This window comes from Hibiscus syriacus, unplaced genomic scaffold (assembly GCF_006381635.1).
Source record: "Hibiscus syriacus cultivar Baekdansim isolate YM2019G1 unplaced genomic scaffold, ASM638163v2 tig00112614_pilon, whole genome shotgun sequence".
NCBI classification, from domain to species: Eukaryota; Viridiplantae; Streptophyta; class Magnoliopsida; order Malvales; family Malvaceae; genus Hibiscus; species Hibiscus syriacus.
In genome coordinates, this window is record NW_024063369.1 from 782,154 (window position 1) to 796,897 (window position 14,744).

Here is a 14,744-nt window from a genome sequence, read left to right on the forward strand (position 1 = left end):
CTTTGATCCTCTTAGGCCGGAATCCTAACTCCATCATGCTAGTTCCATCACTTTATTGCTTTACTTTCCTCCAGAAATGGTATCAACTCCATGCCCCAATATCCTTTGACCCTCAAGGCCATGATATTTTCAAGTGAATATACATGTATAATAATAATAATACATATACTGATATTTTCCCTCGTTTATAATTTTGTTCGCCGAAAGTAGCATATACTTAGAAATGTGGATAAAAGGTTATGTCAAAGAATAACAACAATTACTTTATCACCGAAATTATTTGGTTTGGGATTAGTGGCAAAATTTTCATTTTTTATATTAAGGTGACTCTTTTGAAAGAAAAAAAAATATTCCCAAATTATAGACTCGGAATCTTATATTAAGAAATTGTAAGGTCTCTTATTTCTTTGAACGGTTCCAGCAGTTGAGAGTGGTTTAGACAGTGAATTAAACCCAGTTAATGGGATTGACTCGGAATTTTAAATTTGTACAAATTTGGTATTTGTATCATATGATGAGCATAATGGGTTTCTTATGTTCAACATGTATATGGGACTTTTTACACATATTTTAAATATACTCTAACAACTACATTAAAAGAAAGACCTGATTTATGGACATGGGTACTTTTAGGACTTGATTAATGTTTTAAAGTTTAAAAACTAATTTAGAATCCAAGTAGTACTTTAATGATGTCTTGTGTAATTTTTTTAAAATTCTTCATACCATATGCAGCGATTAAGAAAAATGTAAAACATATTTCAAGTAAAACCTATAGTTTTCTTCAAACGAATACAAAATACTACCATGCTAGTTGCCACATTCATATACGATTGTATTACAAAGTAGTAGTAGTAGCTGACCCTATTCTCATATGTAATGGGGTAAGGGGGAGGTAGGATAGTAGGTTGCCCTCAACGTCAGGTTGAGAGCAGCTCCCGTGAAAGACCTCCGGCAGTCAAAATTATGAATTGTCCACCGTAGGACTCGATCCCACGACCACAAGGTGTCAATATATAAATCACCAAGCATAGTGGAAAAAGAATATTGAAATCTCGCTCTCTTCTAATCTTTTCTTATACATCTTTTTATTCTTCTTCTTCTTCTTCTTCAATTTATTAGAACCATCTATTATAATCTTCATCCAAATTTCAAAGTAAAACAAATGAATTACTTACGACGTGTGGAGGTATTATATTCTTCTTCCTCGGGTCTTGCTACGTGCGGAGGTATTATTCGTAAGCATTTGGGGGAGTGGGTTGTTGGTTTCTCGAAGCGTATTGGTTATTGTTCGGTGATGGATGCGGATTGATTATCGAAAGTGATAATAAAGAACTCATAACCATGTTCAGAAAGAAGACGATGGCGGGTTGCCCTTCGCCAATGGTGCCGCACGTTCAGATGTTATTGAATCGGGATTGGCAGTTGGAGTTTATATTCATCCCGCGGGAGGGGAATATGATTGCGGACGGCTTAGCTAAGATGGCTTGGACGAGTGAGGAGTACGTACTCTAGGTTGATGTACCAGTGGAGATCCGAGCGGGCGTTGAAGCTGAGATGAACCATCAGATATAAAGGCTGTGAGCCTACCTTTGTATTCAAAAAAAAAAAAATCACTTGCAACCGTCAAAAATCGTATCTTCCATCAATAATATTAACTTTTTTTACTACTTAATTTAATCTATATGGACATCGTTACTTGATGTTTGTTTAACAGATACAATAATCTTAAGTGGGTTATAGGTAAGGGAAGCAAGTTTCTTGGACCTAATCGTTTATGGGTTAGGCATAGGTTGAAACGAACGATGAATTAAATGGTCCCATTGGATTAAATCGTTTATAGTTTCGGCTGAACATCTGTGTATCCAGTTCCATGCTACGCAAGGTTGGATCCAATTTTGGTTATCGAATATGGCCCATAATAATTCTAAGATCATTCTTTTTGGTATTGCGTAAAGTTGATTTTGAGTTCGTCGTAAGATTTACCGTCTAAAATCAAGTGGACGATTCGGATCAATCTAGATTAATTAATACAAAATCTTAAGAATTGAAAGGACAAAAAAAAACTTTATGTGAAATTATTATTGATGATAATTTTAGTATCGAGTTAAGTAATTATCAAGTTTACATTCATGCACTAATTCCTTTCGCGCCGCTGGGTTTTACATAAGCTACTTCGTTGCTTATATCACCGTTGACAAATAACGGCGGAGCTGAGCTTCCCCACTTCTCTCGGCATCAGCTGACCCTGCGACATCACCAACGATTTGTAGATCTCGAAGATCATTTTCTCGTCGTACTCTTTAATCGGATGCTTCCCGAAGGCCGACACCCCGTGATCCCCCATGGCTCCGCCGTACCCGGTAACCGCCCTGGAGTTGGCTAATCCCAGCATCATCTTCACGTACGCGTTGCGTAGCCAAACAAAGAACTTCTTCGGCGAAGGTAATCTCACCTTCGCCTTGACCCTTATCTTCCAGAACCGCCTCCGACTCGAGGAGCCCCCGCCAAGCTCCACTCTGCTCCGCCGTGCTCCTCCTCTCGAACCACCGTTTAGCTTGACATAGCCCCTCCTCTGCCGGTACCCTCTCAAACGCTTGTACATGATCGTGGAAACACCCTCCATCACCGTTTCTGAATATTCGTATTCCTCGGGGGAGAAGAAGAAAGTGTGGGGAGATTGAAGAAGATACGTACACATATATACACACATATATATAAATTAATATATCATATAGGGTGGCGGTGTAAATGCGAGAGGCGCAAATGAATTAAATGTGTGTGGCCATTCCACGTGTCACATTGTAGCCCTCGGATCATTTCATTATATATATATATATATATATATATATATATATTAAGTTAACATGATTACAAAGTAATGGTGTTTTAAATATATATTATTAATTAATTGATAATGAATGTTCAATTATTTTATTGTAGTCGTTGATGTTCGAAATCATAAGATCGTGATCTCTAAAAAAATAATATTTTATTTAACCAATGAGGTATTCGTGCAATCAAATTAAATATTAGTATTGTAAAATAGAATTCCTTTTAATCGACGTTGTGAGGGCTAACTTAAACTATTGTTGGTAATTTGGAACTATTATTATTATATTTAAGTAACCGACGTTTGTTTGAGGTAAAATATCAAATCATGAAAGGGTAATGAAAGGGAATGCAAATTGTAAGGTAGGTTATAACTTGCTATTTGAAGGTCGCAGGGTGAGGAAGAATGAGCTACATAGCTACACCTACACACCCATTTTAGAAATGCATGTGAATTTTCCTAATTGCATTAGTTGATTTTACCACAAATGAATTATATTATAATATTTTAAAATTAAATTAAATTTGAATTTTGAACTATAATAAAGATATGAAAAAACATGAAATGCTTGTAGCTTAAGATCAATGAAATGTTTAATGAGAATATAGGGATCACAATAGGTCAGGTTATGATTGGATTTTTGGTTAAATCGATCCGATCTAAAAATATATATATCATCCACTCGAAATTCAACACTACATGAAAATTTTGTATCCATCACCCGATCTGACCTGACTTGAAAAATATATATATTCCGCTCGACTCCGATTAGATATGAGTTTTAGAGTATAAATCCAACCCTTATAAAAATAGGGATATAATTAATAATAATACTTTTTAAATATCCTCGGTTTGGATCAGATGGAAGTTTTTTCATCCCCTACCTGAATCCGACCTTATCCCTTAAAAATTTCGATCCAACTCAAATCAAATCCGATTTCTTCTTTTTTAAAAAAAAAAAATCTAATACTAACAAGTCACGTCTAAATCCGTCGGATTATGATTAAACTACTATCCCTGAGAGAACACATGGTTGATTAGGCGGTGAAATCGAGTTACGCGATCGAAAGGCAAAACTTTAAGCAATTACTGAAGCAAGTCAAATCATTTTCGAATTTGCACATGCATTTACAACTAGGTTTCGATCCCGTGGGCATCTTTGGACCTACGATATTTATAACAACTAAATTATTATCGAAACATATCAATATTCGCGTGTGGAACATCGGTTTTGACAGTGGGGAAATTTATTTTCCTTGTTAAATCTGGAGACATCATAAATTTGACCTAATTACTAGTTTCTTCACATGTATCAACATTTGATTTGTCCAACCAGGAATTCTCTCATAAGCCTCTTTAATTGCTCAACTTTTGTTTATTTGCATTTTAAATTTTCAAATTTTAGTTTTAATCCAAAACAATATAGGGATAAACGATCAAATTACAAAGACGTAATCAATTAACAAGTCTCTTAATGACGGATTGAAAGAGAACGAAAACAGAGAGAAGACCTTAAATAAATTAAGGGCGCAAAATATGACGGGTGCGATCATACCAGCACTAATGCATCTGATCTCATCAGAACTCTACAGTTAAGGGTGTTTGGGTGAGAGTAGTACTAGGATGGGTGACCTCAGCGTGTTTGGGCTAAAGTAGTACTAAGATGGGTGACCTCCTAGGAAGTCCTCGTGTTACACATCTCATTTTTGGACTATTCCCTATTTATTTCATCCTGAACACGCACACACATATATATTTTGCATACTATGAGTTGGGTATATAGGGAGAAAGGTTCGGGTCGTAGAATCTGAATTTTTTAGAGTATCTTAAGGACAGATTGGAAGAGAACGATAACAGAGAGAATGAGAGTAAATTTATATCTACAATTTATTGGTAATACAAATAATAGCATACGGTAGAATTTGACTTAACAAATTTAGGATTACTATTTGGTCAATACTGAAACTTTAAGATTTGAAAAGTATATGAATTAAAAAGATTCAATTAGAATATAAAGATTAAATCCATGACTTTCACATGCTATAGGGACTAATAGGAAAATTTGACCATTTGTTCATTTGAAGAGTTTCTCCAAAGGACTGGGGAGTTGAGAACTGTTAGGTATTCTGCCAAAGCCTCTGCTTACTTGGACAGTGATGCGTAGATTTGACATAAGACAAGGGGCAGGTGGTGTTCATTATTCCGTTTAAACAGAATAAATCAATCTAACCGAAATTTCGATAAGTTAATTTTGGATTAAATCGGTTAATGATTAATGATTTTTTAAATTTTAGTTTTGATTAATTCGGTTTGAAATATGTTAATTAATTGAATTAATTAAAATTATTAAATATTTAATATATTTAATATATATTATTTAGCTTTAGTGTGTTTAAACTTTAATTTTAATAGAATTAAGCGAATAAACCAAAAATATTTAATATTTAATATATAATATATATTATTTATAAATTTTTGTTAATCCGGTTAACGATCAATTAACCGAATTTAGTTTGGTTTGATTAACAATTAAAGAGAAAAAATTTGATGAATAAAATTTAGTAATTCGATTCGGTCGGTTAATCGAATTAACCGTTTAAAAACACTATATGTTTTAAGAAAGTTGAGGCCTAAGCCAATATAATAGCAATCCCCCTCTATTAATAGGGGTAACTTGTGATACTTTATAGGACTTTAAAAATTAGAAATCTTATACTTTGAAAAAATTTAATAACCCAAAAAATTTATTTTTTCTACTATACGCATGCATAAAAATAATTTAGTGAAGAAAATTTAATTTTATATATTTAATTTTTTTTATTTTATGAGAAACAATCTTGATATAATAAAGTTTAATATTTTATAATTTTATTTTATTATAAAATATTTTACAAATTTTATTTTTTAAAATAATACATTAACTCCACGTCTTTTAACGCTGTATATATTAGTTAGTTCAGCCAGCGGAATTCTGGTCTTCTGCCGACTTTAGGTTCAGGACCGTGACTTGCAACATTTCATTCTAGTTAGTCACCAACAGTAACATACAAGTCAGGGCTTTATAAATGTAATACCCCTAAGGACTTTATTGAAAGAATTTAAGATTTGAGAATTTATTTTATTAATTTATAATAGATGAGAATAAATTTGGAAGAATAGTTTAAAACTAAATTGTAGTTATGGAGAATTAAAAGGATATTTTAATCAATTGGAATTAAATAAATTTAATATTCATTTCTTTTAATGTATTAAAGTGTAGAGTAGGGGAAAAAGGGGAGAAATTCGGTCAACTCCTTTCTTTCTTCTTCTTTCTCATGCATATCCTCCTCCATAGCTCAAAGGTGAGTTTCTAATTTAGTAGTTTATTCCTTTGTTTTTTTGTTGAGTTTTGAAGCATTGAGTATGTTAGAAGATTAAGGAAGGGTTTAATGGGATTAAAACTAAGTTATGGATGAGATATTAGAGATTGAAGAAAATGAGTTTTTGAGTGATATGTTAAAATAGGAGTGTTTATGGATGTTTGCTGGTAGATTTGACTTGCCAAAGAGATATATAAGAGATTAGAAGCCTTGGATTGGATTAAGAACATATTAGAAAAAGTGGTTTGATTCCTAGAATCGAATGTTCATGAATGATTTTAGATGTTCTAAGAGGCTAAATGAAGGAATGTTAGTATGGATAGTTAAGGAAGACTTTAATAGTGTTGTATGGATTAAAAATAACGATAATTGACCACATTGGGATGAAAATCTAGTTGAAAACTGAAAATTCTGGACAAGGGTATCGGTACTGCTAAGAACAGTACCGATACTATAGGCTAAAATGAGATAAATTAGATGAGTAGTACTGATACTTATTCAATCAGTATCGATATCGATGAGGTAGTATTGATACCATGATAAGGGGTATCGATACCAAGCAACTTCGAATCTATTTTTGTTATCGATACCGGTAGGGGTATCGATACCAAAGTAGGGTAGTATCGATACCATGATAAGGGTATCGATACAAAACAACATCAAACATATTTTTGGTATCGATACCCAAAGGGAGTATCGGTACCATAGTATAGAAGTATCGATACTAGGGTAGTAGTATCGATACTATGGAGCCAAAAATGTTAAAATAGAGTTGATATTAGTATAGAAAGTTAATGATATGTTTTTATGAATATTATTTAAGTACAATGGTTAGGAAATATTCTAACATTGGGTATGGTATATATTTTTATGGTTGCTTGAGTAGATCGGAACCAAGCTCCTGAAACAAGCAAAACTAAGGGCAAAGGAAAAGTACTAGAGTAATCAGCCTTACCTTTTGGATACATAGCAAGGATAGTCAGGTGAGTGCATTTATTTTGTACAGTAAAGGTTATAATGATATATTGTAATATATATATATATATATATATATATTATATTAATACTATGTGTGCTACTGGCACTTCATGTGCATATTCACAGAATTCATCATGAGTTGATGAATCACCGTACAGGCACTTCGTGTGCATATTCACGGAATTCATCATGAGTTGATGAATCATCGTACAGGCACTTCGTGTGCATATTCTCAGAATTCATCATGAGTTGATGAATCACCGTACATGCACTTCGTGTGCATATTCACAAAATTCATCATGAGTTGATGAATCACCGTACAGACACTTTGTGTGCAAATCCACGGAATTCATCATGAGTTGATGAATCACCGTACATGCACTATGTGTGCAGCCCACGGAATTCATCATGAGTTGATGAATTCTCGTATAGGCAATAAATGAACTTGAATAGAATAGGGATAAAAGATCATAATAGCACCAATGGTGCAAAGTTATAAGGTTTACAATAAATTGTAAAGAATTACTTGACATTAGAAGTGTTACCCTGTATTATGTTTATAAATTGCTTATTTTTATGTATGCCTCACTAAGTAATACTTAACGTGTGTTCATTTCACGCGTAGGTTGAATACAAACTGAGTAAGGTGATAGTCGGACATCCAGTCAGAGTCACCTAATTCAGTAACAGTATGACATACTTGTCTACTTTTGATATATTTTAGTTGGCATGTAATAGGTTTAGTAAAAACACTCTGTAAAACCTTCGAATTGAACTCCTGTATATATAAGCTAATGCATGTTTTAATTATAAATAAATTTTAATGGTTTTATAAATGAAACAAAATTGTACGGATTTTCAAATGGTAAACTATTTTAAAAGTGATGTGACATCTGTAACTCATATAAATAAAGGTATACGAGATATGTGTGTTACAATAAAGATTACAAAGAACACCACTCGAATTGTTACTCTAAATTATTAGTACTATTTCATTATATCTTTTTGTTATTTTAAATGCCATTTTAAATATTAAATATTAATTTAAATGTAACATGCAGGAAATTTAAAATATGCTAATTAAATTTTATTGTGTATAACTATTGCATGTAAAATTGATCAGTATAATATATTAAAAATAATACCAATAAGTTTAAGAAAATTATCATTATTTTCTGTATGTTATTTTGCAGATATCTATTTATTTATGTGTGTGTGATTTTTAGTTTTTAAATTAATTTTCTTCATGTTAGTATTTTTTAAGATTAAACTAAAATATATAATTTAAAATCGGATCAAAATTCGGGAATGTTAATCAGGGATTCAAATTACGGTTGCGGTCGCGTTTTTGGTCATTTCGTACTTACCGCGATTGTAGTCATAGCGGGCGCTATTGCGGGTGTAGCGGGTATATCGGAAGGCAGCGCTACCGCTGTTTTGCGGGCTCTATCGTGGTCGCGGACCGCTATTTAAAACCATGATGTTAATGTTATTTTCACGTAGCATGGATTCCTTTTATTTAAATAATTTTTTTCAAAGCCATGGAAGTAGCAACCACCAAGGCACCAAGCATGCCTTTCATGTAATCAAATAGCATTTTTTTTTTGTGTAGGAGAAAAGCCAAAGAAAACAGCGAACATCATGCAGCTTCAAAGCAAACCAGCCTCCATGTTAACTGCACTTTCTGCAGCAGCAGGGTGTTCTGGAACATTTGAATACCTCCACGCCAGTCTCGCCAAGCAATCGCCCGCCTTGTTACCTTTGCGAGGCACAACTCTAAATTTCAATTCCCAGTCTCTTTCCTGCAAATCATAGATGTGAGGACCAAGCGAAGAAGCACCATGAAATCTGGGATCTCTATCAACCACAGCCAATGTCTCTCTGATATAATCAAATAGCATTTTAACATTTATTCATTAACATAATTGTCATTTTAATAAATAATTTTAAAAAATATTATTTTCATAAATAAATTTTTAAAATTATATATATGAGTGATAAATCCTTGATAGAGACTTGCTTTATAACCTTTTTTTTTGGATAAATTGCTTTATAACCTCTTGCTTGATTGAAATGTCAATTTATAGTGTGGTGACAATAGTTGAGTATTTCAATTGACAACCTCCCAAGTAAATCTACATTGTAACTAACCTCAGTAATGAAGGGGTGAAAAAAAGGTAAATTACGCAGTCAGTACTTAAATTACCAATTTTGGTATGTTTTAGTACCTAAACTTTCAATTTTTCCAAAAATATACTTAACGTTTAGTTTTTATTTTATTTTAGTACTAAATGGACCAAAGTTAAGGTACTAAAACGAACCAAAACTGATATTTTGTGTACTAAATGCGTTAAGTTTTAAACGGTTGGGGTACTAAAACGAAAAAAAAAATTAAGCATTAGGTGTGATTTTGAAAAAATTGAAAATTTAGATATTAAATCAAACCAAAACTGATAGTTTAGATACTAAATACGTATTTTATCCAAAAAAAAAAGAGAGCTTAAGGTAACATGTGTTATCACATGACTCACCCCATCCTAAAATTCCAGTTCTTTATATGTAATTTTTTTTTACTTCCTAAACTTCGTCTTGATTAATTTGAACTAACTTGAATCACATACCTATCGTTGAAGGGTGAATTTACCTGTGAAAATTTTCTGCTCTATATACATCATTTCTTAAATATATAATAATCCCTTGAAAAAATCACATATGAATGTGGAGTAATAAGAGCATCGTTTGACCTTAAAAACGTACAGGTCTCGCTCGTCATGTGAATCAGTGCCTATCATTAATGTACACGATTAATTAATTAGTTAATTAATCCCCAAGTCCCATGATTCTAAATTATTTCCATTCTAAACTATCTTAGCTACATCTTCGGACGTTCACTTTCAGCATAAATGATTAAATCAGGCCATTATTCCATGCAAAGATGAAACAAATTGAAAGGTTCAATGGGGACGTTGCATGGCAAAAATTACAAGCTATATTATTCCTTGATTTAATGAAAGTATGAAACCAACCATGTAATGGAAACGAAGCTTATTATCAGCTTTTTCTAGATATTTGGTAACCCTAAATGTAGCTAGAGAAATGAGCAAAAGAAATTTCTTAATACAAATCTGAAACGCAAACCAGAAGAACCATTTCTTGATGTTTTCCTTCGATTAGAAGAAGCTGAATGTGGCTGATAGTGATATGAAAACGATGGAAACAAAAAGCTTCAGTTCCGAGTTCTTGGAGCTGCCGGCCCAATGATAATGAGGCGGAGGGAAGTACGGAACCGCTCCGTAGGGCAGTGGAAAGACGGCGCCTCCTATAACATGTTTTCTAAAAAAATCAATACGACTATTTTTCTAAAAAATCTGACCCGATTAAACAGAATCGAATTCGGGTCTCCTGCCATACCTCTGTGATGCCTAGTCTAGTAACAGAATCTAGAACTGAGCCTGCTGCCGATCTTGGCCAGCACAAAAATGAGTTGGTTATGCCAAGCCCACACTCGAACATGAAGTTACAAATGAATGAAATCCTCATCCACTCTTGATTCCTTGAATACTTGATGTTTATTATCTTTCTTCTACTACTTTTCTGTATGATACTTGATCAAGAGAAAAGCAACATCGAGCCGGTAGAAATAAAGTGAACGTACTAGTATAACTATAAATATAAGTTTCAGTTAGCTTGAGTGAGTACCGTCATCTCTTCTTTCTTATTCAATATCGATTCACTTGGTTCTTTCATATAATTCATAACCATTTGAAAATAAAAACCACAAGCAATTTTCGCACTTGTTGGCCTTCAACAACGCCATCGAACTTATTTTATCTGGCCTTTGTATACAATTGTACGCTTGAAATCAAAACCATTCACCACGCAGTTCCCTCAGTCTTCGAGAATGCGGTAGCTCGGGAATCCCACGCATGGCGTTCTCCTTCCAAATCTCCGATGCCCTCAAAAGCGTCTCTTCAGCCGTCAGAAGCTGCTCCGGCTTCCACCCGATCACATCTCCCCCACTATGTTTTGTATCGGTGGCCCTCGTGATCGGTTTCCTCGTATCCGCCACCTCGATCTCCGACAGAGGAGACGCCTTGTGATCCCTGAAATACTCCTTGTCATCCTTCGTTTTCTCTCTCTTGTCCCCTTCTTTGCTCTCCGGCAAGGGCGTGCCGTCGACACCTACACAGGTCACTTCTTCTACGGCCGAAGCACTGACTTTGGTACGCCTTTGTTGAACGTTGGGTTCCAAGGGATGGTTCACCGGTGAACTCTTGAGTCTCGGAGAACTTTCATGTGGCAGATTGGATCGTTTTAGCGGATCCGTTTCGGAACAGGGTTTGGTCTCTTTCTGTGATCGGAAATCATTAAATTCATGGTCATCATCTCGATGGTTTTCTATGCCCTGAAACGCAGAAAAAAAAGCTAGAACTTTAACAAATCAACAAGAAGCAAAAAAAATAAAAACAAGACAAACTTTTATAATTCATACCTGAGCTTCACCGGTGTGAACTTCGGGTCCGGCTTCGAGTTCACCGGACTGAATTTCAGGGTCAGCTGTTCTTCCTTTAACGGAAGCTCCGGATGCAAATCTTCGAAACAAAGCCTGGTAATTACCGGCTGCATACAGCGGCGAATTCGTTCTTGATGCTGCCGTTGCCAATCTTGATTGCATCTTCTCCTCTTTTTTGGGTTTAGGGTCTCTGGTTTCTCCGTGTGATCTGGAAATGGTCAAGGTGGTCGAACAAAAGAGATGGAGTAGAGAAGAATATGTGAGGACGCGTGTATTGGGAGCTGAGGTGGCATCCATTTATAACGCCTCGTGGAACTGCCGTACTGAAACTTTCTTTTTTGCTATTACGTGTATATGGTACAAGACGCACCCAGAAGATCCGAGAAGTTGGTAGTGGGTTTGGCTTTCAACTTCGCGGCTCCTCCAGAATTAACATAAACGAATTTGATTTTTGTGTTACGAATTTAATTATCTCGTTACGAATTTGACTTATGTGTTACGATTTATAAATTTACGTTGCGATTTACAGATTCGCGTTGCGAAACTGGAAACTGAATTGTGAAATTGGAGTTCGCGTTACGAATTTGTTGGTCATTTTGACAAATCCAAAAAAATTGATTAAAATCGTATATTATAAGATATTTTCGGTCACTGAGGTTATTTTCTCTTCTTCTTTATGATGGAAATTAATTTTGAATTAGATAAATAAAACGATATTATAAAAGGTTAAACGATTAACTACACATATGATCACTTATCTTTGTGTTTTATCCACTTATAGTAACTAATTTCAAAAAATATAAGATACAATCACTTTCGTTTTTATTTAATTAAGAAATAATCACTTTCGTTTTTATTTAATTAAGATGTGGTTATCCCGAATTAATTGACGTTAACAACAATTAAATATTTTGATATAATCACACATTTGGTTCTTGTTACTTACATATTCTCTCAATTTAATCATACTTTTTAATCTATTATGTTAGTTTGTTAACTATAAGATTTATTCTACATTTTGTTAAACACAAGATTTATTCAAATGATGTATATGATAAAGTAAGTCTAATTATATTATTTATCAACTATAATTTTATCACATTCTATTATATCTTTGGTCACTCTAGACACTTATAAATTTGTTTTATTATCGTTTATCAATTTAATTTTGTCAAAATATTTATAAAATTCACAAAACTTTAACACTCATCTATTTCTTTCTTAGAGGGGAAAAAGCCTTGTCAGATTTAATGGTTTTGGACGTGATCAACCAAAAATTTAAATAGTAAGAAACATGCTTTCATTAAGAAAAATAACATATTATGAAACTAACTTCATCGGACCATTATCGACAAAGATTTGTGTATTAGAAGATTAAAATTCGGACTTGATTTTCATTGATTCTGAATGAATTTTGAGAAAAACACAATTATTGAGAAGAAAATGGGGGATAAAAAGTAAACACTCTTGTACCATCTGTGTCACGTACGTTGGTAGATGATAATTAAAAGGATTTAATATCTTTTTACAAAAGAAAAAAGAATCACATCATAAACTGCATTAAAATATTAACGGTTTGATGACTAAAAAATGAATTAGAAAACTTTAGTACTATAATTTTAACTTTTTATAACTCAATGATAAAAAAAATATGATCAAAGTTTAATATTTAAGAATGTATTTTATTTAAAAAAACAACAATCACAAAATTAAGCATAATAAATAGACTAAAATGAGAATTTGACCTTTAAGATTTATATTAAATTAAGATTAAATTGAGAGAGTATGTAAATAATGGGGACCAAACTTGTGCTTATATCAATATATTTAACTGTTGTTAATTGCATTTAACTTGGAGTGACCATATCTTAATTAAATAAAAACTAAAGTGAACATATCTTATTTTTTGAAATCAATGATCAAAAGTAGATAAAACACAAACATAAGTGATCATCTGTGTAGTTAACCCAAAGTTAAACCTATAGAATCCGACAATCTGTCAATTAAAAATTAAAACATGTCAACATTATTTTTGACTAAAATTTTAATTATTTATTTATTTTCTTATTAACATTAAATCTACGTCTCTTCTTTAATCTCATGTTTCCCTCTCTCCTCTTTAAACCATAATCACCATAGCCACAGTTATTTTTCTTCTTTCTCAAGCTTACAATGTAAATAATGTTATCTTCAATATATATATTAAAATGAAATCGTAATAAATTTTATAGAAAAAATTAATTTTATTGATTGATTTCATATCGTCATGCTCCTGGAAACTCTAATTAAAAAACGTGCGGTTTTCATGGCCTTGAACCTTCAAAACATGCAACCTTAGATATTACTTGACAACGTTTCGTGGATTTTACGTTTAAGTGAGCCTTACATCACGTCTTATAAGCACACAAACTCAACAAAGGCTAACACCAAGCCCTCAAGACTTCGATTGATGAGGAGCTTTAACACAATGTGACCACTCAAGCCAGTAAAGTTCAACACTCGTGTGGAAGTGTAAATACCATGAGACTACTCTTAGCCACCTAGAGAGGCAACAAGCACTAAGAGAACTAAAACAATAGAAAGAGATAAGATAACTTAGAGTAAATGTCTCAGGGTTTTATTACTCTTTTAAATAAGAACGGAAGAATGGATTACAAGGTATAAAACAAACGAGGAGGTGATGCTTCTATTTATACTTGAGTTCCCTCAGAATCAATGGTTAATATCAATTTATATCAACGACTAAGATCATCCCAATTTACTATAAAATCCCCTAATATAAGAAAACTCAATCCCATCCCATCGAATCACATCAATTAGTAGGAATCTTTCCTTTGAAAGGTGTTTACATTGAATATGGTAAGAATCCTCCACAATCTTCTCTGATTAATTATCTTTTGTTATATTTACCGAGCTCGTATGACCATCTTCTGATATGATGTCACTTTTCATATTTGCACGGTCAATGTGAATGAACTCTCTGACATTCTCTAAGTGATGAACTAAGTCTGGTGGTCTTAGCAAGCTCGATACTTCAAATTTAACATCTTTGATGTACTTC

General features: G+C 33.2%; 2 protein-coding genes and 1 pseudogene across 2 annotated transcripts; 1 reads left to right on the forward strand and 2 right to left on the reverse strand.

Moving 5' to 3' along the window:
* Nucleotides 1–2,053: 2,053 nt before the first annotated feature.
* LOC120182036 lies at nucleotides 2,054–2,707 on the reverse strand. Its single transcript, XM_039187064.1, has one exon. It carries the CDS (start codon nucleotides 2,699–2,701, stop codon nucleotides 2,189–2,191), a length of 513 nt encoding a protein of 170 aa, XP_039042995.1. The 5' UTR covers nucleotides 2,702–2,707; the 3' UTR covers nucleotides 2,054–2,188.
* Nucleotides 2,708–4,374: 1,667 nt separating this feature from the next.
* LOC120182095 lies at nucleotides 4,375–4,533 on the forward strand (annotated as a pseudogene).
* A 4,137-nt stretch (nucleotides 4,534–8,670) lies between these two features.
* LOC120182042 lies at nucleotides 8,671–11,961 on the reverse strand. The gene is made up of 3 exons (XM_039187066.1): nucleotides 11,663–11,961; nucleotides 11,025–11,575; nucleotides 8,671–8,682 (listed from the first exon to the last, which is right to left on the reverse strand). The coding sequence occupies exons 1-2, from the start codon at nucleotides 11,843–11,845 to the stop codon at nucleotides 11,033–11,035; spliced, it is 726 nt and encodes a 241-aa protein (XP_039042997.1). The 5' UTR covers nucleotides 11,846–11,961; the 3' UTR covers nucleotides 8,671–8,682; nucleotides 11,025–11,032.
* Nucleotides 11,962–14,744: the final 2,783 nt, after the last annotated feature.

Bases quoted from the DNA above. Each gene is read 5' to 3' on its own strand.
- LOC120182042 (XM_039187066.1), bottom strand. From the start codon at position 11,845: ATGCAATCAAGATTGGCAACGGCAGCATCAAGAACGAATTCGCCGCTG. The intron at 11,576-11,662 runs GTATGAATTATA...TCTGCGTTTCAG, and splicing joins TTCACACCGGTGAAGCTCAG to GGCATAGAAAACCATCGAGA.
- LOC120182036 (XM_039187064.1), bottom strand. From the start codon at position 2,701: ATGTGTACGTATCTTCTTCAATCTCCCCACACTTTCTTCTTCTCCCCC.